General features: G+C 40.1%; 1 protein-coding gene across 1 annotated transcript in view; it reads right to left on the reverse strand.

Annotated features, from left to right (window-relative positions):
- The window catches only part of HDAC9 (histone deacetylase 9), a 572,443-nt gene that overhangs the window by 56,941 nt on the left and 488,853 nt on the right, over positions 1 to 26,649 (reverse strand). Inside the window, exon 22 of the mRNA XM_054990743.1 lies at positions 16,370 to 16,488. Coding sequence (XP_054846718.1) covers positions 16,370 to 16,488 — 119 coding nt within the window. The remainder of the gene's footprint in view (positions 1 to 16,369; positions 16,489 to 26,649) is intronic.

Consider the following 26,649-nt stretch of genomic DNA (forward strand, 5'->3'; position numbering starts at 1 on the left):
CTGCTAGAGGATATAGTGATTACCACAGACCCAAAAAATTACACTCAAAATGTCTGAGATTTTGTATTATATTATATTATATTATATTATATTATATTATATTATATTATATTATATTATATTATATTATATTATATTATATTATATTATATTATATTATATTATATTATATTATATTATATTATATATTTCTTCATTAAAATATTTAGCATATTCTACAAAGAATTGTACACCTCAAGGAATCCAGATCTTCAGAAAATTTCTAGCTTTTGGAGTGCACTTAATAACATCAAAAAGTTAGAAGATGAACACCATATACTATTAGATAGTAAAATAACTCATCAAGAAATATGTGATGCAATTAAACGTTTGAAAAATAATAAAGCTCCCAGTCCAGGTGGTTTCCCTTCCGAATTTTACAAGAAGTATGCAACTTTGTTATTATACCCCCTCAGAGACACTTGTAATATGATAACGGAGACAGGTAAAATCCCCCAGTCATGGACGAGAGCCACAATTATAGTAATCCCCAAACAAGGAAAAGACACTACAAATTTGACTTCATACAGACCCATCTGTTTGTTAAATCACGATGATAAAATTTTTACAACAATTTTAACAAAACGAATAAACACCTTCATCTCTAAGTATGTACATATAGACCAATCCGGTTTTATTCCTGGCCAGGATATAACTGAAAATATTTTTAAAACTTTAAACCTAATATCTCACTGCAAATCAAACAAACTAAAACTAGTCCTTCTTTCCTTGGACATTGAAAAGGATTTCGACTCGCTGGAACCAGTATATTTACAATTGATCCTCCAACATTTGGGCTTCAGGAACAATTTTCTCACAGCAATCAAATCTATTTACTCCAACTGCTCTGCTATTATCAAGGTAAATGGCATGCTCTCAGAATCCATCCTGATAAAGAGAGGAACTAGACAGGGATGTCCTCTATCCCCTGTTTTGTTTGCACTAGCTATAGAACCATTAGCTATAGCAATCAGGAATCATCAACTTATGGTGTTTCCGGTTTGGATTCATGGCGGTCTGAAGCAGCTTAAGACTTGGGCTGTCTGAGACACTGTTTTTCTTGGAAAGTGAGGCGCTCCAACGCCCGTTTCCACCCCAACATCAGGGAGAAGTTGGGCTCGAATGCTACGCACCCCCAAGAGCGTATGATCTCGGTGAGGGAGGGGGTTCTGAATCAAGGACTCCCACCACCACCTTGAGGTCCCCTCAGAGAAGGGCAAGCTTCTATCTCTGCAGTGCCTCATGAGTCATTAAATTGGAATAAGATTGTCAGAACCAAGCTTCAGCAACAGTTTTTACCAAAGAATAAGCAAAGGAAACAACACAGACAACCCGCAGAATCAGCAAAGGTAAAGATCGTTATCAGATGTTTAAAAACGGAACAGCAGTAAAAAGACCAAGGGAAAACAAAGTAATGGACAGAATATAAAAGAAGAGACGTTCAGTAATGGAAGCAGAGTAAAATTGAAGACGCTGGGGAAGTAAATAAGGACTAAAAATTTGAAAAGAAATATTATTTATACTTACTGCGGTTAGAACTGAGATAACCAGCGTGAGAAAGCGGAGGGGGGACTGGAGAAACATCGCGAGATGGGAAGTTAACAGCAGAGCAGACAACTGGATTCCTAGCAAGGACAGCAAAGCGAAAGGGAAGAGGATTGACGGAAAAAGGAAGCAAAATAAGTATACCACTGGGAGGCAACGAAGTTAACAGGAACAGGAAGTGTGCCATCTTAAGTAAGGTACGAAGTTAAACCAGAAATCATAGAGACATTGCAATGGTACCATAGAGAAAAAACACCCGACATTTTGGATTTTAAAAAGGCTTTCCCCCCCTTTTCTTTAAGAAATTTTAAGAAAAGGCAAGGTTTAAATGATTCAACACAGATTTGAGTAAAAGAGCAGACACGTGGGGAGGCTCGAAACCGAGCCCCACGATGGCTGGGAAAAAGGAGCAGATAAGGAATGGCAAATTTCGGTGGATGCTGCAATCAAAGGACTGGAAAAAAAGTGGCAGAGAATCATAAAGAGTTGTTACAGAAGATGCAAGAAATGTTGGCAAAGGTCTTTAAAGAGATGAAAGATGTTATTCAAGCCAACGTAGTTGCACTGGCAAAAAATATAGAGGGAGTAAAGGAAGATTTGCAAGTGACAACTAAAAAAGTGGAGCAGGTGGAACAAAAGACAAATGACATAAAAGCAGAAATGAAACATAAAAATCAAGTGATTCAGACAAGAGTGGCAATGATGGAGTGTAAGGTGACAGAAAAGCAGTTAAGATTTTGTGGCATTCAGGAATCTGAAACTCAAACCACACAAGAACAGATGACAGAGATATTGGCAGAATTTTTAGGGAAAGAGAAGGAGGAAATAACAGCAAATATGGATTTGACGTACAGAATCAATTCGGCTTTTGCACAACAGAGAAAGCTACCAAGAGATATTATTGTGCAATTAGTGACAAAGAGAATGTAGGAAGAGATACTTAAGAGGCATTTTGAAAAACCTTTAATAAAGGAGGGGAGTAGAATTAAGATCATGAAAGAAGTCCCAAAACGGATTCTCCAAGAGCGGGAAAAATATAGGGAATTGACCCAGAAACTAAGAGACAAAGACATCAGATATAGATGGGAAATTCCAGAAGGTCTAAGCTTTTATTACAAAGCCTTGAGAACTATCATCAAAACAAAGGAGCAAATGGAATTTTTTTTTACAGGAAAATGCAGAGGACTTTCCTGGACTATTAAAAATGTAAAATATGGAGTACAAATTAATATCGTGGAATGTGAATGGACTAACTCACCTCAAAAGAGAAAGACAATTTTTCATTGGCTAAAGAAACAAAATTGTAATATAGTACGTCTACAAGAGACACATATTAAAGATAAAGATATAAAATATTTAAAAAACAAACAATTGGGGAAAGAATATATATCAGCGTCTAAACAAAAGAAGAAAGGAGTAGTAATTTATGTAAAGGAGGCTGTAGAATCAAAATTAATTTTTCACGATCAAAATGGAAGATATGTGGCCGTGGAAATAAATATAAATGCGAAGAAAATATTGGTAATAGCTCTCTATGCGCCAAATGGAGCAAAAGATCAATTTTTTAAAGATTTATTGAATAAACTAGATCAGGATGTATTTGATCAGATGATATTGGTTGGAGATTTCAATGGTGTGGTGGACTTGCAATTAGACAAGAAATCAAAAACAATCATTAAAAAATCAGGGAAGCTACCAAAACCTTTTTTTGAACTAGTTCAACAAGAACATTTGGAAGATGTATGGAGAAAAGAAAATCCGAAAAGTACTGAATTTACATACTAATCCGCAAGGCACTTATCATTTTCATGTATTGATATAATTTGGGCAACAAAAGATTTGACTCTATTGACAAAAAAAGTGGAAATCCTACCAAAGGTGAGTGCAGACCACAATCCAATGTTATGGAAATGGACAATGAGTCGAAGAAAATTTAGAAGGAGAATAAATGAGGATTTATTACAAAATCAGGAAATTTGAAGTATTTGAAAGAAGAAACTAAGCAATTTTTTGTAACAAATAACAACAATGAAGTCTCAACACAGATGGTATGGGATACCTATAAGGCTGTAATGAGAGGAAATTTAACCTTACTTAACAGTAAGGATAAGAAAAGAAAGCAGGAGAAATGGCAAGAAATTCAAGAAAAAATATAGAAAAAAGAACAATTGAAGAAAAGACCAGGAAAAAAGGCGATTATACAGGAAATTAAAATACTGCAGGATCAAATAACAGTAATAAAGAGCTAGAATGGAAGTTAAAGAAATTAAAGCAGAAGTCATTTGAAGGAACAAATAAACCAGGAAAGTATTTAGCCTGGAAACTGAAAAAAGGAAGGAAATGAAAATTATTAATACAATAATGGAGGAAGGTTTACATACAAAATTGAAAGATCATCAACTAATTAAGCATGCGTTCTTTAAATACTACGCTAAATTATTTCAAAAGAAATCTGTGAATGTACAAGAGATAGATGGGTATTTAAGGAATGCCCACTTACCAAAGGTACCAGAAGAGATGAAACAGAGACTGAATGCTCCAATAACAGAAGAAGAAGTCATACAGGCAATTGAAGTGGCTAAGATTGGGAAAGCACCAGGACCTTTAGCTGGGATCACAGCTAAATTTTATAAAGTAATGAAGGAGGACCTAGTACCGATTTTAAAAAATTTAATGAACGATATGCTTCAAGGAAAGGGTCTCCCAGATACATGGAATGAAGCTAGTATTGCACTGATCCCAAAAGAAAGCCAAGATTTGACAGAGTTGAAAAATTATAGACCCATATTGCTTATTAACAATGACTACAAAATAACGGCAAGAATACTGGCGGATAGGCTCAAAATATGGTTAATGGATTTTATAGATGAAGATCAGGCCGGATTTTTACCAAACAGGCAGTTAAAAGACAATTTGAGAGTAGTGATAAATGCTATTGAATATTACGATAAGCGACCTGATAAGGAAGTTGGCCTTTTCTTTGCGGATGCAGAGAAGGCCTTTGACAATTTGAACTGGGATTTTATGTTTGCAACTAGAAGATGGATCTAGGTAATGAATTTATACAAGCAGTGAAAACAATTTATAACTTACAAAGGGCAACAATATGTGTTAATGACGACCTGACAGAGAAGTTGGAAATAAGGAAAGGAACCAGATAAGGATGTCCACTATCGCTGCTTTTGTTTGTGATGGTCTTAGAAGTATTATTGAGGAGGATTAGAGAAGATGATAGTATAAAAGGAATACAAATAAAAGGATCCTCCTACAAATTGAGAGCATTTGCAGACGATGTGATGTTTATAGTGGAAGACCCTCTACAAACCTTGCCAAGACTGCTGGACAAAATAAAGGAGTTTGGAGATTTGGCAGGTTTCTACAGAAACAAAAAGAAGTCAAAAATAATAACTAAAAATATGTCTAAGAAGAAACAACAAGAATTAAGTGAATTAACAAACTGTGAAGTGGTACACAAAACTAAATATTTGGGGATAGAGCTGACAGCTAAGAATATAGACTTGTTTAAGAATAACTATGAAAAGCTCTGGACTCAAATTGAAAGAGACATAACAAAATGGAATAAATTAAATTTGTCGTGGTTAGGTCGAATTGCCACAATTAAAATGAATGTACTGCCCAGAGTGATGTTTTTAATGCAAACAATTCCAATTGTGAAAGATAAGAAACAATCTGAAAAATGGCAGAGGAAGATATCAGAATTTGTCTGGGCAGGAAAGAAACCAAGAGTCAAGATGAAAGTTCTTTGTGACGCTAAGGAAAGAAGAGGAATGCAGTTACCTGATCTAAGACTTTACCATGAAGCGATATGTTTGGTGTGGCTAAAAGAATGGGTGTCTTTGACCAATCATAAGTCATTAACATTGGAAGGACATAATAAACTATTTGGATGGCATGCATATATGTGGTACTGGAAGCATAATATGGATGCAATGTTTCAGCACCACTACCTGAGAAGAAATCTACTGTCAACCTGGCTCAAGTACAAGAAATTTATAGAGCTAAAGAAACCACTTTGGATTGTTCCGGCTGAAGTAATCAACCCAAATATGGAATATCAGGGAAAGGAATGGCCTACCCTCAAAGAATTAACAGTAGTAGAAAATGATGGGTTGAAACTTAAGCGAAATGAGGAGTTGCCATTTAAATATGGTTGGTTACAATATAGACAAATTAAAGATTTATTTGATTCAGAACATAGAAAGAATGGTTTTAGAATTAAAAATTCAGAACTAAAGGAACTATTATTGGGGGATAACAGTAAAGTAATATCTAAAATGTATAAGTTGTTATTGAAGTGGTTTACAGAAGATGAAACAGTCAAGGTGCAAATGGTAAAGTGGGACATAAATTGTAATAAGGAAATAGCGATGGAAGCATGGGAACAACTATGGAAAAATACCTTAAAAATATCAACTTGTACCAGTATTAAAGAGAATGGTTATAAAATGCTGTATAGATGGTACTTAACACTGAAAAAATTAGCCATAGCTAACAAACAGTTATCGAACAAATGTTGGAAATGTAAGGGGCATGAAGGTTCTATATTTCATATGTGGTGGACTTGCCAAAAGGCTAGAGACTTCTGGTCTAGAATATGTGCTGAAATGTCTTTGATATTACAATACAATGTTGCTAAAAATCCAGAAATGTTATTACTATCTTTACATTTAGAAGATGTTAATAGAAATGATAAGATATTGTTGTATTATATGATAGTAGCAGCAAGAATTTTATATGCTCAATATTGGAAAAAAGAAGAAGTACTGAATATTGAAGAATGGACAAGGAAGTTGTTGTACATAGCTGAAATGGACAAATTAACTAGAAATTTGAAAGAGCAAGATCCAGAAATCTTTCTGGAAGACTGGAAGAAGTTTAAGAAATATTTGGAAAAGAAATGCGATGTTAAAGGACAATTGTGGTCTTTGGAGGGATTTTAAATTTTATTAAGTAAGATTTTAACGAAGGGGATATATATAAGATCTCTACCATGGGTAACGTAATATAATTGTATTATAGTGAAATAATAATCTCTATGAATAAACGGGGGGTTCGAGTGTTGTTGGAAGTCAATAGAGAAAAGGGGGAGGGGAGGGGGGTTATATATTTAGAAAGGTTTAATTTGGATAAGTTGTATGTATTAACCAACTATTTTATATCACTTCATCCAATAAAATCTATTTTAAAAAAAGGAATCATCAGCTTATAAGAGGTATTGATATTGGGGCCTTCTCATTTAAAATCAGCTTGTTCATTGATGACATGTTACTGTATCTTACGGATCCATACTTATCCCTCGGCCAACTACAGCAACTTCTAACAGAATTTGGAAATATCGCTGGCCTAAAAATCAATATAACAAAATCCCATATTCTCCCAATCAACCTGAATAAAATAACTTGTAAACAAATCTCAAAAGACTACAAATATCAAATAGCCTTGAAGCAAATTCACTACTTAGGGGTAAACCCCAATATTGAGCATATAAAACTACTTAGGGGATTCCATCCAACAACAGCTCACTTATTAAACTAAATCATATGGAAACAATGAAGCAAATTAAATCACTTTTCAACAACTGGACCAATCTGCATCTATCATGGTATGACAGATTTCATCTAGTAAAGTTGTTTGCTCTCCCTAAAATACTCTACCTTTTTAGAACCATCCCAATTGATATTTCAAGTAATCAATTACACCAATGGCAAGGAATGCTTAACAAGTTTCCTTGGGAAAATAAAAGGCCAAGAATCGATTTTGAAATGTTGCGCCAGAAAAGTTCAAATGGCGGTCTTGAATACCCAGACCTATATGTTTATCATATTGCAGGTAGATTGGTTAATGTACTTCATCTTCTTCATCAAACAAATCCCCCAACCTGGGCAAACATATTTCAACCTATCCTGGGAAAATATTCTATAAGTGACATAATTTGGAAGCGTTCAATGGATCATCCTAAAAAAATTCAAAGAAATACCTATTTGGCCTCCCTATTGAAAATATGGGACAAAAATAGAAAACGTTTAGTTCTGATGATATCCAGGTATTCTGCATTCACATTTCAACACTGGTTACCTCAGGGTCATGATATATCTTTTTCTGAATTTCGGAATCAGGAAAAAATAACTAGATTAATAGATATAACCACTCATGAGGGCTTATTAGAAAAATCAGAACTAGAAAAAATCATGAAACAAAATTCATCTGTTTAGGTATCTTCAATTACAAAATCTGGCCGATCAAATCAATTTAACAAAAATTCTTACTTCCCCTAAAACAGAATTTGAATGCCTATTAGACTCTCCTTCTCTTCATAAAAAGGCTTGTTATCCAAAATCTAAAATATAATGTTGTCCACACGAAAACCTAAAATATGGAAATTCCAAGCCCAAAGGAATAAGGATTGTCAAATAGAACAGACTACAGAAAGATGGGAAAGAATTTGGTCTTCCAACATCTATACCTCAAAGACAATCGTCACTAATTTGCAAACCTACAAAATAATCAACAGATGGTACATAACCCCCAAAAAACTATCTCAGATCTCTTCCTCATCTTCACCTAATTGTTGGAAAAACTGTGGAGAGGAAGAGAACTTTGCCCATTGCTGGTGGAGATGTAAGTATATAGAATTATTCTGGAAAGAGTTGCTAAAGGAAATCCAAAAAATAACAGAGTATGAGATCCCACTGTCACCAGAAATCGTCCTGTTGGATCAGTGGGATAACTATCAGGCCTATATTCTTACATTAAAGAGAGACCTAATAGCCACAAAGAGCGTGATAGCTACTCTTTGGAAATCTAAGGCAACCCCCTCAAGTGACAACTAGGGGTGTGCAATTCGGTGATCAGATTACCGAAAAAAACTGAAACATACCTATTTCGGTTTGTTTCGGTATTACCGAAATGTTTCATGATTACCGAAACGTTTCGGTAATACCGAAAGAGCGATTACCGAAACGTTTCGGTATGTTTCAGTAATCGTTTTGGTATTTCGGCTTGTTTCAGTAATGCATTTCAATGGGAAAAAGCCTCCCCAGGATTCCCTGAAGCCTGGTGGGGGTATTTTCCCACCGAATAGAGCCAAACGTGGTGCGGACCTTCCTCTAACTCCTCTCTAACAACTCTACAAGTTTCAGACAGATTGGACTTTGGGGAGCCATGTTATGGCCCCCCAAACCAGGCCCCCCTATCCTCGCCTAAAAAGGGAAAGGGTTTCGCTTGCTGCTGCTAATCTCTTATTTTGTGCTTGCTGCTGCTGCTCTTCATTATTTCCTATGGGGAAAAAATGAAGAGGCAGGCTTGTCTTGCCGGGGGGGGGGGGCTCCCAAAGTAGGTGCTCTTCCCCTCCCCTTTCTCCACTATTTCCAGCTGGGAAATAACAGAGGCTTGTCTTGCCAGGGGTGGCATTTTACATGCAAAATGCCCCCAACCCTCAGGGGCCCTTCTCCCACCTTTCCTCCCACCCCCCACCAAGGCTCAGCCAGCTCCCACTTGGGGGGGCTCCCAAAGTAGGTGCTCTTCCCCTCCCCTTTCTCCACTATTTCCAGCTGGGAAATAACAGAGGCTTGACTTGCCAGGGGTGGCATTTTGCATGCAAAATGACCCCAACCCTCAGGAGCCCTTCTCCCACCTTTCCTCCCACCCCCACCAAGGCTCAGCCAGCTCCCTCTTGGGGGGGCATTTCATGGCCTCCGAAAGTAGGTGCTCTCAGCCCCCAAAGTCCACCCCCTACAGCCCCACACATACCCAATTCCCCCTCCAGCTGCCACACACAGACCCAAATCCCCACATTAGCCCCTCACAGACCCAAATCCACTCCAGTAGCCCCACATCCATAACCCCAGGAACAGGCTGGCCAGCCCTCCCCCTTTGTTCCCTATGCTGGGAACTTCTAAACTCTCTTTCCCAGGGCAATTCTGCACAGCCCAGGGGTGCCACAATGGCAGGCACACTTCTGAGTGCCAGCTTGTCCCTGTGAAAGAGCATCTGAACCACAGACACCCTCCCTCAAATTCCCCCACCACCTACAGAGATGGCTGGCCGGCCAGCCCCATTGTTCCCTATGATGGGAACCAACTGCACAACAAAGAATAAAACACGAACAACACAGAATAAAGTTTGTTCCCTATGATTTATTTAAAGGGTAAATCATAGGGAACAATGGGGCTGACTGGCCAGCCATCTCTGTAGGTGGTGGGGGAATTTGAGGGAGGGTGTCTGTGGTTCAGGTGCTCTTTCCCAGGGACAAGCTGGCACTCGGAAGTGTGCCCACCATTGTGGCACCCCTGGGCTGTGCAGAATTGCCCTGGGAAGGAGAGTTTAGAAGTTCCCAGCATAGGGAACAAAGGGGGAGGGCTGGCCAGCCTGTTCCTGGGGTTATGGGTGTGGGGCTACTGGGGGTGGATTTGGGTCTGTGAAGGGCTAATGTGGGGATTTGGGTCTGTGTGTGGCAGCTGGAGGGGGAATTGGGTATGTGTGGGGCTGTAGGGGGTGGACTTTGGGGGCTGAGAGCACCTACTTTGGGAGGCCATGAAATGGCCCCACCAAGTGGGAGCTGGCTGAGCCTTGGTGGGGGGTGGGAGGAAGGGTGGGAGAAGGGCTCCTGAGGGTTGGGGTCATTTTGCATGCAAAATGCCACGCCTGGCAAGACAAGCCCCTGTTATTTCCCAGCTGGAAATAGTGGAGAAAGGGGAGGGGAAGAGCACCTACTTTGGGAGCCCCCCCAAGTGGGAGCTGGCTGAGCCTTGGTGGGGGGTGGGAGGAAAGGAGGGAGAAGGGCCCCTGAGGGTTGGGGGCATTTTGCATGCAAAATGCCACCCCTGGCAAGACAAGCCTGCCTCTTCATTTTTTCCCCTTAGGAAATAATGAAGATCAGCAGCAGCAAGCACAAAATAGGAGATTAGCAGCAGCAAGCGAAACCCTTTCCCTTTTTAGGCGAGGATAGGGGGACCTGGTTTGGGGGGCCATAACATGGCCCCCCAAAGTTCAATCTGTCTAAAACTTGGGGGGTTGTTGGAGAGGAGTTAGAGGAAGGTTTTCACCAAGTTTGGCTTGATTCGGTGGGAAAATGCTTCCCCCAGGCTTCAGGGAATCCTGGGGAGGCTTTTTCCCATTGAAATGCATTACAGAAACAAGCCGAAATACTGAAACGATTACCGAATCATGAATACCAAAACGGCTTGCCGTTTCGGTATTAGCGATTACCGAAACGGTTTCTTGTTTCGGTTACCGAAACGGTGTGCCTTTGCACACCCCTAGACAACTGTCATACCAAAATTTGGGACCATTTTATATTGGAAAAATTATATGATAAAATTTATCAAGTAGAACACTTCCCTAGAACAACCAATTTTATATAAGTAGAAGAAGGTTTAATTGTATATGGCCAAAGGCCATCACAATACAAAGTTAAAAACAGTAAAAATAGAAATCTATCTTACAAGCATAAAATACCAATTTTATAGAGAATGGTTTCCCTTTTTTGAATACCTTGAAAGTAACAGCTCTTTACCTGGCCTAAATTTTTTTCATATATATGCAAATGTATAAGTCATACGTAAATTCCACAGTATGTATGATGTACTTCATAAGTACTCTCTCCCAGTATTTGATCAGATATAATCCCTTATACTGTAATAAGTTGTATTTTGTTTAATTGTTAATTGTTATTAGTATTAACTTCTTGTGTGTTCGTAGATTTTTGTGTTTAATTGTTACTTGTTACTAGCATTGACTTCTTATATGTTTGTAAACTTTTGTGTGTTTACAGTTTTGTAGTTTACAGTTGTGTTCTACAGTTTCAGTTTTAATAAAATGTATATTTAAAAAGTAGAAAACAAAAGTGAATGGTTTTAAAACAGAAGTAAAACATAAGAGGGGGGAGATATATCTCCGTGAAAAACAATGACAACCAAAATGAGAAAAATGTCAACAAAATCCAGCCATATATATAAAACTACTATCGTAGAGACCGAAACATATTGAAAGTTAAAATAATGAGATTGTTCTGGTCAAGATTTCTAGAAAAGAGACTGTAAAATGAAGCAATTTGCCAACTGAGGATCCATATTATTAATTAATTTCATTCAGGGCTTTTTTTCAGGGGGAACGCGGGGAACGGAGTTCCGGCCCTGCTTGAAAATACTTGGCAATAGTGCTTGAAAATAACATGATTTCAAAGAATCCCTTGTGTTTCTTCCTCATTTCCCTCTTGAGAGTTCCACCACCTCTTTCCCCAGAAATAAAACCCTGATTTCACTAATATGCTGTCTTTCTTGTAGAACTTTATACTCTGTCAACAAAAGCTTATCTCACAATAAACATGTATGTGTTGCTGCTTGATTTTTCTGCCACAGGCTAACAAGGCAACCCCTGTAGAATTTAGACATCTGGCACATACTCTCTATTGCCTCAATCCCTAACCCAATATGCTATCTGCAGAGTGCACCCCCAAATAGATTTCCATTCTGCAGAGAAGGTAGCATCGCATGTGCAAAGAGATCCATAGGTCATGGAAGTGATTGGGTGGGGGAGCTGTATGTCTACATCAGAGTCCTCCTTCTACACATTTTGCTGGCCAGAGGTAATTATGATTTATGAGCCCAATCTTGTTCATTTTAACATTAATATTAATTTTCTCTCCTTTTTGTTAGTAACAGTTACTTCCATTTTAGTCAATCATGAAAGATTCACATTAAAGATATCCCATTACAAATTTTAATAATACATTATGAACAATATGATATTCTATGCTGCTAAATAAAAACAATATTTTAACATTAACAAGTAAATGCTGAAATTATCGACTGAGGCTAAAATATGATAAAGGAGAATATACGAGTTTTGATTTGCACAAAAACTTGTTGATTTCAAAACATGCTGTATATCAAGATCAAAGACAGGATATATGGTCCTAATTTGGGGGTCTCTTTTATGGGGCATTGTGTTGAAAGTCAATATAATACCTAAAGAAGCATATATGATACAGTTTATGTGCTATGATGAAAAGAACATTGTTTTCTTAGGGACTCTCCACATCTGCCACATCTTTTTTCTCTTGCTTGGTTAGATCCATTGAAATCAAGTATTCATTCAGCTAAGGCAGAAGCACAGTACATTTGGGAAGAATCCTGAATCTGATACCACCGTACAGCCTTAAATGGAAATAGTGGAGAGCCAGAAATACGACGGTCAGTTCTGCTGTACGTCTCATCGAAGATCAATCTTCACACTAAAACTGTTTGATTCTTTACATTTTAAAAACTGCAGTCCTCACCCAGGGCAAGTTAATATTGTCAAAATTAGGGAGTCAAATTAGTTGTGACTAACGGCCAGGATCCAAAGGACCACACAACTAGTTCCATATGCCCAAGAGGACACTGGGCTGATATTTCCAAAACAGCAGCCTACCATGTCACATGTCAAACCACTTTTTGAGCCTGTGGGGACTTCCAAAAGCAAATTGTGATTTGGCATGGGAGCGTGTTGCTCAAAGACAGAAGAAAAAGTTTGTTTTAAAATCCCACATGATATACCCAAGCCCTTAGGCACCCCTAAAGTAGTGTTTTGAATTCTGGTCAATTAAGTCAATGGAGTGTTTTCTGTGATATTTTCTGGACTGGAGCTGTGGCTATTATCTTTGAAGCATTATCCTCTCTGCTTCACTGCTCTCACAAACAGCCTCTTTAATGGAATGATATTTGATTTGTATAAGGGAGGGCATATTGCCCTGGCACCCTGGAATGAAAACACATAATACAGAAAATATTAAATAAAGGCCACCACATCTTTATCAACAGATTTGCAGTAAAATAATGGTTAATTGACCTCCCTCACACTTTCTCAATGCAGGCTTTCTTGCTGCTTTAGTGAGCACTAGCAACAATACCTGTTGTGTGAAAAAATACAACAGGCTCTAGAAAATTGATTCAGCAGGCGCTCTCCCAGCAGCAAGTGGGCGCTTCGCAGTCGCCTGGAGGCCAGAGTGGGAGGGCGCTGAGGGGAGGCGTGGGGAGGAGTGGTTAGGCTGTCAATTTGACAGGCTCCCTCCTGGCAGCAAGCAGGCACTTCACAGCAGCCTCGAGGCCAGAGTCATCAGCAATGCACGTATGAGAAGATTAAAAAGTGAGTTGTCACCAATACGGCTTGCCATTTATATTGTAGGATGAAGATGTGGCATGGGGGACTGCCTCATGGCTCCATTCTGCCTCAAAGGATCAAATTAATCTTTATATTTATTCTTTTATTTATTTATTTATTTTATTTGGGTTTCTATTCCACCCTCCCCATGAAGGGCTCAGGGCGAATTACAACATTTTAAAAAAACATTAAAATTAATGTATACAATTAAAACCATAAATAATTTTTTTTAAAAAAACATTCACACATAAAAATATACACTCAGATGGCGGCAATCAATAGCAGTAGACACAGCCCGACAAGATAAGGTGGTGGACAACCCTAGTAGGGAGGGATTCCGATTTTATTCTTCTCTGTTTTTCGGCTGGTGGAGGCCAAGTCTGAGTTCAACCATATACCTGGCAGAACATCTCTGTCTTCAAGCAACTGATCATTGCTTTTCATTGCCCTTAAGTAAGCCCTTTTCAGCCAGGTGAGAGTAGGGGGTCAACAAGGCCAGATCACCTTGAACTGGTAAGCCAAGACAGGTGAGAAAAAACTTTCTTTCACCACTACTCTACCTCCCCTTACGCTTGTCCTCCCATCCAACCCACACTGAATTTGCTAGCTGTAATCTAATTAATTGAGATAAATGAGACCCAGACAAGAATCTACCATTCAGCTGTATTGAATATGTGCACCTGTGCTTCCCAACCTTTAAGGCAACTAGCAAAATCCTGCACTGTCTAGGTATTAGATCTGCAGGTGAGACACCACTTCTACTTTAGAATGAGCATGGCTGCCTTAAAGAAGAGCTTAGCAACACTTCCCTATTAGTCAGGAGGTATGAGGCTGAACATTGCAGTCACATGCTCTACTCGATCAAATGGCAAAGCTACTCCTTTCCACAATGCGACTGTTTAGGAAGAAGGGATGTGCATGCCATTACCAAACTATGGAGGGAGGAAGATGTCCTAAAGAAGTATCTTAAATAGATTAAGTCTAAAAAGAGTTGAGCAGAGGGAAAAGTGCCAGGAACAGTGAGCTTTATTGATTCATTTGATATTTTATGCCAATATGTAGATGACTGGGGAAGGCAACGGCAAACCATCTCGTAAAAAGTCTGCCAAGAAAACGTCATGATGTGACATCCCTCCATGGGTCAGTAATGACTCGGTGCTTGCACAGGGGACCTACCTTTACCTTTTTTATGCTTAAAGCAGTGTTACATTTGCTACTTTCCAGCCCCTTGGCAGAGAGACTGATTTTGGCAATAAGTTCTTAAAGAACTTGCTGAACAATTTCACATTTGAGTTCCTTAAGAACCTTTGGGTATATGCCATCTAGACTTGGAGAATTTTTAATTTTTAATTTGCTCATTAGTCCTAGAACTTCATCTTTCATCACCTCTATTTGAGCAACAAAAAGGGTGGCATTCCAATATAGTGTAAGATGAGAATGAAAACAAAGAAAAGGAAAAAAAGCAGGAGAGGAATGTGACAACTGAAGCTTAATTGACAAGGTGTTCCATTTCAGAACAGTAATTTTCACAAGGCTGCATTATTAACATATACCATGAGACTAACAGTACAGTCCTAAGCAGAGTTACTCCAGTCTAAGCCCATCGATTTCAATCCTGTTTAGGATTTCATTGTTAGTGGTGGCTAAGTGACTAAGCTATCAGTCTGGTGGTCCCTGGTTCTAATCTCATCTCTGCTGTGTACTCTTTAGGTAGCCTTAGGCAGTACACTTTCTCTCAACTTCAACTTCCCATCTGCAAAAGGAGGATGATAATAACTATCTTACAAGGTCATTGTTGTAACAGCACATTAATACCTGTCATTCATATTTCACATTTTTATCACTTTCAATGGCCTTTCAATTGGCTGACGTAGTACTGTAGGGCTGGGCAGAACTGCTTTTTTTTACAGTCTCATTGAGACTGTGCAACACATGAAATGCAAAAAAATCCATCTCTATGATGAATGGTTCTATTTCAGTGTTTGGTTTAGATCTTCATTCAATTTAAACTGGCATAGAGCCACTGATATGGAGCTTGGCTAATTTGCATCATCACAGGCAGAACAGGAAAAAAGCAAATGTTCAAACTGTTGTAATTAAACAAACAAATATATGCTGGTACTTCTTAAATGGTACAGGCAAGAATAATGAAGAGGAGAGGTACACTTTTCACATCTCTTACACTGCTGATAGTTTGCCTGAGCACCAGTTTATGCAACTAGAAACACAGACACCCTTCCTGAACTGTACCACTTTGGACTGCGGGTGAAGATTCACAATGCTGAATGGCCCATGAAAACTCCTTGCAGTTAGAAAACTAGCATATCCAGAAGGAGAGCATTCTTTCTGGCATCTACATTTTTTGTAGTGGTCCGTACATTGGGAAACATTCAAGCATGTGATTTTCCCAACAGGAATCTGCACTGAAAATAGAGCCACAATTTTTATCATGAGATAAAGCAACATTAAAGGACAGTTTGGAGCAGCCGAGAAGCCCACGTTTCATTCAAATGAGCTCCCAGATAAATGAATACTATAGCAGGGGATATTAACTACTCAGTTGCTCAGACCATAGCCTCAAGCAACAAAAGGAAAAAATGTTTTTTAAAAAATTGATACATACATTTTGCTGTCACTTTGTATCCCCCTAGAGGAGGGTCGTGGCCTTCCACAGCATCAAAGCCGGCTGATACTAAGACAAAGTCTGGCTCGAACTCGGAAGCAATAGGCATAATCACAGTCCTGAAGAGAAAAAATAGCCAAGCAGTAAGGAATCTGAAGCTTCGTAAAATGTATAATGAGATTTGTCTCCATTTTTGAAACAGATCGGCATCCCGTTCTTCTTCAAAGTCTACTTCCTCGTTCAATTTCTGCCCTTTACTTTCTAGGGATTTTAAAACAACAATTTGCAGGTACACGTGAAAGCATCTAACATTACATTCACATCTGGGCCTACTTTACCCGGCTGCCTATAAAGACTGAATCTTCTAGGGAAGTGACTAATGGATTACAAAGAGAACTCTGAGGTCTCAGTGGAAACCTGGATTGCTCTGGTTAGTACGAACTTGGTGTAAATTTGAACTATAAATTTCTTTCAGGGAAAAATGTTTGCTTTCCAAACTTATTTCCCTCCTCTTAACATTTTAAAAAGTTTATCGTGCTGGGGGCGGGGGTTATCCTCATAGAGGAAAAGGCCTGATTCTCATAATCAAAGCCAGGCTTATCCCAAGGTCATGCATAGCAGGGTTTTGACAACCACAAACCAGTAATAGCACCCCCTGCTGGTTTTGGAAAGAAATTTCAGGGATTTACATTCCCAGTCTAACTTATTAACTCTTCCCTTTCTATGGTTTCATATTACCGTATTTGGTAGTATTTTATTTTACATGTGCATGGAAAGGATTTTGAAGCAATGCAAAAAAATTGTCAGTCTAAACAAGTAGTTTTTGAATTGGTATTTTGAGGGTTTATATCCTGATAATAAAGGTGTTGTATAAATAAACAAATGAACAAATACACTTAGAAATAGTATGTTTGAGAGATCGAATGTTTATATTAGCCATTCAGATTTTGTTTGTTTTCAAAAACCATTAATTAAAATCACATAAGTTACATAATTTGTACTGTAAGTCCATGTTTATATTTAAAAATGGTGTCAATGTAAGCTTACAATTTGCCTGTTTCCGGCAGGCAATCAACAAGTAATTTTCTCTAGTGCCCACCACTGCTCTGATCAACGACATGAGCAAAATAATAATAATAATCAAGTTTTACCTTAGAGTTCTGCAATTCCTAGAGCTATGCATTGTGACTTCTGAGTTGTATCCTGGAAGTGACATGCCAGAGACTAGGCCAGAGACTTATTTTTATTTATTCCCCCCCCTGCTGCTGCCCCCGCCCCCGCCCCTGCCCCCTCTGTTCCTGCTGGTTACTAGGCTCAGCCTGGCAACCCTATCAATGTTAAATGCTGAACTGTAGGATCTTGCAAATTCTTAAATGAACATATTAATGTTAGTGACTGAGCTACATAAAGTGACATATTGAGACAGTATGTTCTCAAAATGCATCTGGATGTGCCGGCTTCTGAAATAGTGATTGCCCCTGTTTGATAAAGCTATTTGCTTTACTTTGTCTGGGTCCTCACACCTCAAGCTCGACCGGTCACCTGGCAAGGACCTCCCCAGCAGAGAGGTGCTGTTAGGAAGGGAGGAGGAAGGGGGGGATGTATTTCAGAAATTGGCACGTTCAGATCTTCTAATGCTACTCGCTGCACGGGCCCAATTCCACTACTCCAAACAATTTTTATAAAATGGTATGGCTTTACACATCAGGTATTATTGAAAACCTATTTCAGCCTGTTCGTCAATAGTTAGAAGCCACAACAGGAGCTTGGAGCTTTCCCAAAGAAGTAGCATATATAAAAAAAAAAAATTAGTGGATATGACTGAGCTCTGATAGCTACTGAATGATCAGCAGATAAAAGAGAGAAGTGATAATTATCCAGAGAGCAAATCCAAGGATTGCCCGACCTACCTGGCAATATAACCTTTCGGATAACAATGTATACAGAGGCCACATGTTAGTTTTATGTTGATTCAACCTCTCCCTCCTCAAACAGAGAGAACCTTTCTATGAAAAAGATGCACATATTTCTGTAATTTTGTGTGTCGCATAAGTCTTTATGCCTTCAGCTATGGTGTTCAGGCAGCCATCTGCTGGCGCTCGCACCTCTGACCAGAAAGAGCTCAGGCCTTTTCTGTTGTGGCCCCTGCTCTGAGGAATGGGCTCCCTGAAGAGGTGGGGGGAACTCCCATCTTGGAAATCTTTAGGAGGTGCTGCAGGGCTTTTGAGTGCGTTTAAATGACAGGCATTAAGGGGGGGATATGGGGATTTTATTTTTATTTTAATTGTAAATGTTTTTAATCTATTATGGCCATCATGAAAAAGGCAGGGTAAAAATGTTTAAATAAATAAATGTAATAAATAATAAAATGTCATAAATGTCCTAACTTCTCTACAGTTTTCTTATTCTGATAGGCCTTTCCCCTTGTCTTTTTAGGGTGTGTGCCGAAAGTCTCATCATTGAAACCTTGGAGTCTTAATACCCTTTGGGAACTGCTTCCCTCATTACAAATATTTTAAACTCATTGCCCTGAAATATTAACATTCTCTTGGGAAACTAGAGAAATTTATTTAGCCTTATAAAATGACACCCCCCCAACCCACCCCGCCAGCATTATTAATGCATTCAGTCTGGGTTATCCTGCTGTCTGCAAAGAAGTCACAGGATGGTTTCCAGTTGGAAACAGTCACTGAGAAAATATCAAGTATGTGATCCACCCCTCTCTAACCGTATGAATATCAGATGCAAGACATTAGAAGGTTTTTTAAAAAGGAACTTCATTCACTTCGTACTTCGCCCACTCCAGCCTCACTCTTTTTAATTATTTTCTTCAATCTTTTGCGGGTTTTGCAACATATGGAGGAGATACTCCTGAATATTTGTCTGTTTCAAAAGATCTCTATAAATTCAGCTAGGTGGGTGTGCTACAAGTCCTATTGCTTCCACATGGCAATGATTTTCCATGTAGTCTCACTGTGTCTACGAATGCAAAGGCACTTGTAGTGTCAACTGAGCACCCACAAGGCAGTTTTCCTGGCACATTCCTTGACTGAGCTCTCCATGGCCACCACCCCCTACCAGAGGGTTCCTATCTTTTTTTTTAATTGACACATCCCTATATTGTTATAATTTTATAACAATCTATCTCTAGCTCTTTTCACTGTGTGGTGATATAAGAGGCACACCTTTCCCATTATAGCTCTTCAAATAAAAGGGCTAGAGAGTTATTTTAACCAAAAGCTGGGAATTCAAAAGAGCTAGTAGAAGGTGGCAATAGATCATTATGTCATTGCACTAAAGCAATCTAATGGTTGGTTAAAAAAAACAGAGAAGTCTTTTGGTGTTGCTAGTTTACCAAGATGAAAAGAAGTCAAAGGTTTTATAGAAACTTACATATTATTATTTTGACTATTATTTTAGCAGTGAGGGAAAGGCCACCAAACCATGTGCACTGGGTTTCTAAGAACCTGTTTGCAAAACCTCTCCATGTATGACAATGGATCTGAGCCAATTCATGTCAAGTTTTACCATACACTGTTAGAACAGGTTCTCGCATGAATCAGTAATGCTGCAGCGCTCCTGTTAGTCTTAGTCCAGCAAGGTACTTCATCCCATAGTGGCCTTGCTGACCGCATAACAGACCTTGCATAACAAAGACTCTCTGTTTCAAGCAAAGGGGCTTCCAGAGCTGGCACTCTGTCTGAAGTATAAAGAAGGCCCAGGAAAAGATTGATTTGATTGATTTATTTAACTTGTAGTCTTCTCTGCCCACGCATGGGCTCAGAGCAGATAACATCAATATTAAAATTTACATTAAATTAACATTTAAATCATAAACAGCCATTTTAAAAAGATGGTAGAATGCTGACCTTGCCACTGTGGACACCTGCTTATCCAAGGAAAGAAGGTATCCAACCAAACCCCCAGGCTCTTCATGGAATCCACCAAAGATAACTGGACTCCTTCAAGGGCCAATAGCTGCACCCTGGTCCTCCCCAACCACACAACTTCCATCTTAGATGGATTCAATTTCAGCCAGCAATGTCTTTTGCATCCGACCATGGCATCCAGGCACTGGGCCAAGTCCTACAAAGCTGCCTTAGGCAGTTTATTCAGCAAGAGAAACTGCTGGGTGCCATCAGCATACTGATGGCCCCCAATGTCATACCTTCTGATGAGTTCTGTCAGAGGTTGTGTATAAATATTAAACAACAATGGGGATCCTGTGGAACACCACACACCAGTGATTGCTTGGGGGACTGTTTGTCTCCAATGGCAACCCGCTGAAAGAGTCCTTGGAAGAATGAAGAAAACCACACTAAGGCTTTATCTTGAACCCCCAGCGAGGCCAGGCAGTTGACAAAGATCAAATGATTAACTATGTCAAAAGTGGCTGACAGATCTAACAATATTAGCAACGCTGAACCACCTCTATCTAATTGAAGGCAGAGGTTGTCAACCAGGGCTACAAGCGCTGTCTAAGTCCCAAACCCAGGCCTGAAGCAAATCTAGAAAGGATCAAGTGTAGAAGTCTTTTCCAGGAAGGCCTGGAGCTGTTCAGCAACTGCTCACTCGATTAACTTTCCCAAGAATGTCAAATTAGATAGTGGACTGTAATTGGCTAGGTCCTTTTTATCTAAGGAGTGTTTTTAAAATAAAGGTCTAACTATAGCTTCCTTCAAGAACCTGGGGAAACAATCCCGAGTGAAGGACAAATTAAAAATTTCCCTCAAGGGGTATATCACCACCTTCCTGAAGGTTTCACCAACCAAGAGGGGCAGAGATCCAAGGAGCAAGTGGTTGATTTCATATATACCAGGTCCAGGACCCTGTCAACTTCTGACAAAGACAGTGAGCAGAAATAGTCCATAACTGGACTGGAAGGTGCCAACAGAGCCTCCATAACACTACTTGAATCAAAACTAGAGACAAGTTCCTGGGAGAGCATCGATATTTTGTCTGCAAAAAAAGGACACAAACAAGTCACAGCTAAATGCCAATTCACTATTAATTTGGGACTTCACCCTTGGGGAAGTCAGTTGACAAATCACCTTAAATAACTGCGTTGAATGAGAACTAGCAGACATGATTGAGGCAGAGAAGTAAGCCTTCTTTGCTGCTTTCACTGCCACCTCATCGACATTCAATTAGGCTCAATAACATATTCTCAAAGCCTCATGATGTGATTGTTGCCAAGTTTGCTCCAGCTGTCTGAGTAACTTCTTCAGTTCTTCTAAGTTCCTCAGTGTACTAGGGAGCAGGAGAGGAAGGAGAACACAGAGGGTGTTGGGGAGCAACCCTATCAACTGCTTTCTGAAGACCTTCATTCAAGATCTTGGTAAGAATATCAAGAGAGGTGCTGGCAGGCCCTGGGAAATTCTGGAAACCAATTTGATCCATAACTCTCCATGGGCAAGCATAAATCAGCTCTCCGCCTTTGCAGAGGGGGGTTGCAAACTTCAATCCTGCCTTCAAGAGGAAATGATCTGACCACAGCACTGACTAACATTTAACTGATTTTTGCAGATCTACATCTGTGCAAAAAAATAATTCCAGTGTACGACTTGCTTCATATGTGGGGACTGAAACCATCTGGGAGAGTCCTAATGTCACCATGTCTGACATAGAGTTTGAGGCAACCCCAGATAAGGCAGTACCAGATAAGGCAACCCCAGATAAGGATGTTGAAGTCCCCCAAGACCACTAGCCATGGGAATCACAATGCTTACTCAAAGAAGGGCTCAGCAAACCTCAGCAGAGTATTTATTGGTGCACTAGGCAGATGGTACATTAGTACCAATCTCTCCCGAGCACCCCACTCCAGGCCAATACACTTAATGCTAGAGATCTCTGGCATAGGGATCCTCTGGAGGGAAAAACAATCTTGGATAAGAGAGACTACATTTCCATGATATGATGCCCAAGTCCTTAGGCCTGGTTCATACATGCAAGAGTAGAAGGTGGGAATGTGGCAACAGAGCTCTGGGGTGGTAGGAAGGACTGCACCACTTCTGATTACTCGGGGTGGATTCCAGCTTTATGTTTTCCTTTACATAAAAGGTTATACTCCTAAATGTCAGGCATTTCTGTACAAAACAGGCAACAGATCTCTTTCATTCTATATTTTAGATTCTAAGCAATATCCCTGTTTAGTTATAAAAAAGCTGAAGCTAGTAGCTAAGTACATAAGCTGTGACCTCTAACAGGGCTGTGGGTTCAAATTTTAGCCATAAACTCCCTCAGGAGCCTTAAGTAAGCTAATGTCTCTGAATTTCAGTCCCTCTGCTGCAATATTGGGATAATAATTTGGTCTTCCTGACCGAGCTGTTGTAAGGATCACAGTGCTTTGAATATTGAAAGTACTACATATATACTGCTAGCTTGAGACCCGTGCTTCACTGTGATATTTAACTACTTTAAATCCAGTTATAATACTAATGGATATGTAACATTTTTGTTGATTTTTTTTAAAGTTGGCAACCCTAGTGAACTTTTAGGGGAAGACTGGGAGGTGCATTTTACCTCAGGACACATTCAATGACTCCAATAGCAACTGCATACTGTTTAGAATGTGGGGGGTGAGGACCAATCAGGCTACATACGCAAATGACTTGCGTGTTCCAACTGTCTCTGGAGGGGTGGGGGGGGGTGAGATGTGGAAAGTTATGAGCTTCAATCAGCCCACATATACAAATGAGACTGAAAGGCTAGCCCAATCAGAGAAGAGTGGCCAAGCTGGCAGTGGGTGGGGGCACAAGCAGGCAGCAGCCTGCCAGCCACACAGGAAAGCTTTGGGGAAAACACATTTTACCCCTTTTACCCTCTTAGGTAAATTTCTTAAAATCTCTTCTTAGTGAGTGTTTACATCATGAAAGGAACGTTCTCCCCAAATTTCATGTTTCTAGGTCCAGGGGTTTAGGCTGGGTGATGATGAGTCAGTCAGGACACTTGCCTTTATATATATACATGCAAGAGTAGAAGGTGGGAACTAGCTTGATGCCCATGCTTCGCTACAGTATTTAACTACTTTAAATCCAGTTATAATATTTATGGGTATATAACATTTTTTGGTTGGGGGGGGGGGTTGAGTTGGTTTTGTAGTATAATAGTATAGTACCTGAGTTTCACAAAAGTGTTTGAATAAAGCGAAGCATGTTGATGCCTAAAACTGATGAAGTGAATTTTGAAATGTAACATTTACTGAAGAAATTTTTAAAAGGAAAAGATTGTAGTGTGATAAATAAAGTGAAAAATACGTACAACTTTTTTTTTCTACTGAAGGACCTCTTTGTAGACCACATTGGTGATTTTCCCCTCAGGATCACCAGGCTTCTGGGTGAGCTCACTCTGGAGCAGGCCACATAGAACTGCTGGGCGAGCTCACTCTGGAGTAGGCCACACAGAACTGCCCATGTGAGAAGCAGTCCTCCCTCAAGTCAATTCCTGCCACCTTCAGTATCTGCCCCTGGGACTTGTTGATCGTCATAGCAAAGCAGACCTTGAAGGGGAACTGCAGTCTCTTGAACTCGAAGAGGTTGTCTGATGGTATGAATGGTATGCGTGGTATGAACACCGACTTCTCCCGAGCACTGCTGATGAACAATGTGGCCTCAATGATGTTCCTGTGGAGGGCTTTCACTCGTAGTCTGGTGCCATTGCAGTGTTTGGGTGAACTGTGGTTCTGGACCAGCATTACTGGAGCCCCCACTTTGAAGAGAAGCTTATGGGCTGGGAAGCCAGGAAGGTTGAGCATGTTGAGGAACTCCACAGGGTAGTGGACCGCATCATCCATTTGCACCATTGAGTCCACAGATGTGTACTCCATTTCTGCCCGTTCGAGGGAGTTAAGTTGTATTTTATTAATGATGGCAGCCTTGTCGTTCTTGGGGGACAGAATGGCATGCTTGCACAGCCCATCCATGGACTACTCCCTGATAGTGGTGATATCAGGGTATATCATGGCTGTTAGGTCTGCTAGGGTCGTCACTGCTGTGCCCAGGCCTGCAGGGATGGTCACCTTTCCCTTGGACTCGGGACTTGCTGGTACTTGGCTACTGCTGCTCAGTGCACCACAGGAGTACGATGTGCATATTTCTTTGCCGCATCTCTAAGTTGCTTCCTCCTTTTAGCGTTGGTATATCTTGTACAACGTCTGCCAGGAGGCTTCTTGGGGGCAGTAAGAGATGATGGCTGCAAGAGGTGTGAGGTAGAGTTGGACTAAGGGAGGGATGGTGTGGTGGGCACTTTGGCAGGTTCATGTGAGAGGTTCGCATTGAAATGGCCCCCTAGAAAGGTCGTGCACCATCTCCCCATGAACATTTAAAAACTCAGCTGCCATACTGACTTTTATATAAAATCCCTTTTCAAGAGTCTTGTACTGTCTTTCTTCAACTGTCTGCAATTTCCATTGCCTAATTTTTACCTCAGAACGCAGAGTTCCACAGCTGCTGACCCATCAGCCTGCCAGCCACACAGGAAAGCCAGACCTCACAGGGAGATTGGCAACCCTAGACTGGGAGGTGTATTTTTACCTCAGGACACATTCAGTGACTCCCAATAGCAAGTATATACTCTTTAGAATGTTGAGGAAATGGCCAATCAAGGATGCATATGCAAATGACCTCAGGAAGACTGAGTTGGCAGTTGGTGGGGGGGGGGAGCACCCGGCCAGCCACACAAGGAAGCTGTATCCCTATGGGAAAACACATTTTACCCCCTTAGGGGGTGAATTTCTTAAAATCCCTTCTTAGTGAGCCCCTACATCACAAAAGGAACTTCCTCCCCAAATTTCAGGTTTCTAGGTCCAGAGGTTTGGGCTGGGCATTGATGAGTCAGTCAGGACACTTGTCTTTATATATATAGAAGATTACAATAGCAGCAGATCCTCTCTATCCTTCCTATGATAATAAGGAAAGGGCAATATGGAGCTCCTTTCTCACCTTTCTTTTTTGGCTTTCACTGACTAGAATTGTGCTTTAATATAGGGAGGGAAGGCGGTTGGATGGTTCATTCTTTTATTTTTGCTTTCATATTCTGGAATTGTATAGTGCAAGAACATAGCCTCCCAAATCCTTTATTTAATATAAAAGATAATGATCCACAAAATGGCAAATAGATAATGTGGTAATATTAGGGTTGCCAACTGGGGCCTAGAGTCCTCCCAGAATTACAGTGATCTCCAGACGACAGAGATCAATTCCTATGGAGAAAATGGCCACTCTGAAGGATGAACTCTGTGGTGTTGTATCCCTGCCGAACTCCCTCCTCTCCTCAAACTCCTTCCCCTAGATCTCCAGGAATTTCCCAACTTAGAATTGGCCATTCTAGGTAATATGTAAGTTATCTGTTTCCATAGAACAGTTCAGGCTAAATATTTAAATAAAAGAAGGAGAAAAGGAAAAAGTGTCTCTGTGGTATTAAGGCCTTGTCTTGTCAACATCCTGCTAAGCAGATAAATGACATTTTAAAAGGTGATGATGTCAAGTTGTACCTTTGGCCATCTAGGAAGAAGAAGCAAAAGAACTGAAGCATCAATTTGAAATGACAAAGGGCTGCAGCAGATTGGCTGAGAGAAGAGGGAAAGGCAGAGATTAACTTTATCTGATGCACAAAGGCCGTCATCACACGGTCATAAATTTAATGCCAAACTAGCGCCACCTCCCACTGAATGCTCAACTTATTCCGGTTCTGTTGCGATTTTGCCATTCTCCCCAAATCATGCTTTGTGACTCTATGTTGTCCTCATCCGCTTCCACATGAATGTCCTGGATCGACTGCGAACGCTTTGCAATGTCAAAGCACTCACTTCCCCAATCATCTCTCCTACCTAATGCTGATTCTCCCTCCCCACACTCCCACAAGCCCCAACGCGACCCGCAATTAAACCTCAAAGTAATTTTTTTTAAAGGTAAGCCTTATAGCACTATTGTAATATTCTGCCATGCAAGAACAACTGAAGCAGTTTACACCGATTGAGTACACTGACATTTCCTCTAAAATTTTAGTGCCAAGTAGCCATGGATTCTCTACTTCGCTGCCCGTCTTGGCCCCTCTTTTTATATATATAGCTCAATGTTGGCACAGCACAACATTGGTATAACCGAAGTGCGATATAGCACAAATATGCGAAAAAATTTTTTTAAAGGGGGTGGGTGGGATTTTTTGGCCCCGTTTCTGGAGGCACTTTGACTGCCCATCAAATTGCGCTTTTCCCTGTTAATGTGACCAACTGGAAGTGCAAGCAGTCCTCAAAAGTGGGAGAATCCATTCTGATAACCATA

This window comes from Eublepharis macularius, chromosome 11 (assembly GCF_028583425.1).
Source record: "Eublepharis macularius isolate TG4126 chromosome 11, MPM_Emac_v1.0, whole genome shotgun sequence".
Taxonomy (NCBI): Eukaryota; Metazoa; Chordata; class Lepidosauria; order Squamata; family Eublepharidae; genus Eublepharis; species Eublepharis macularius.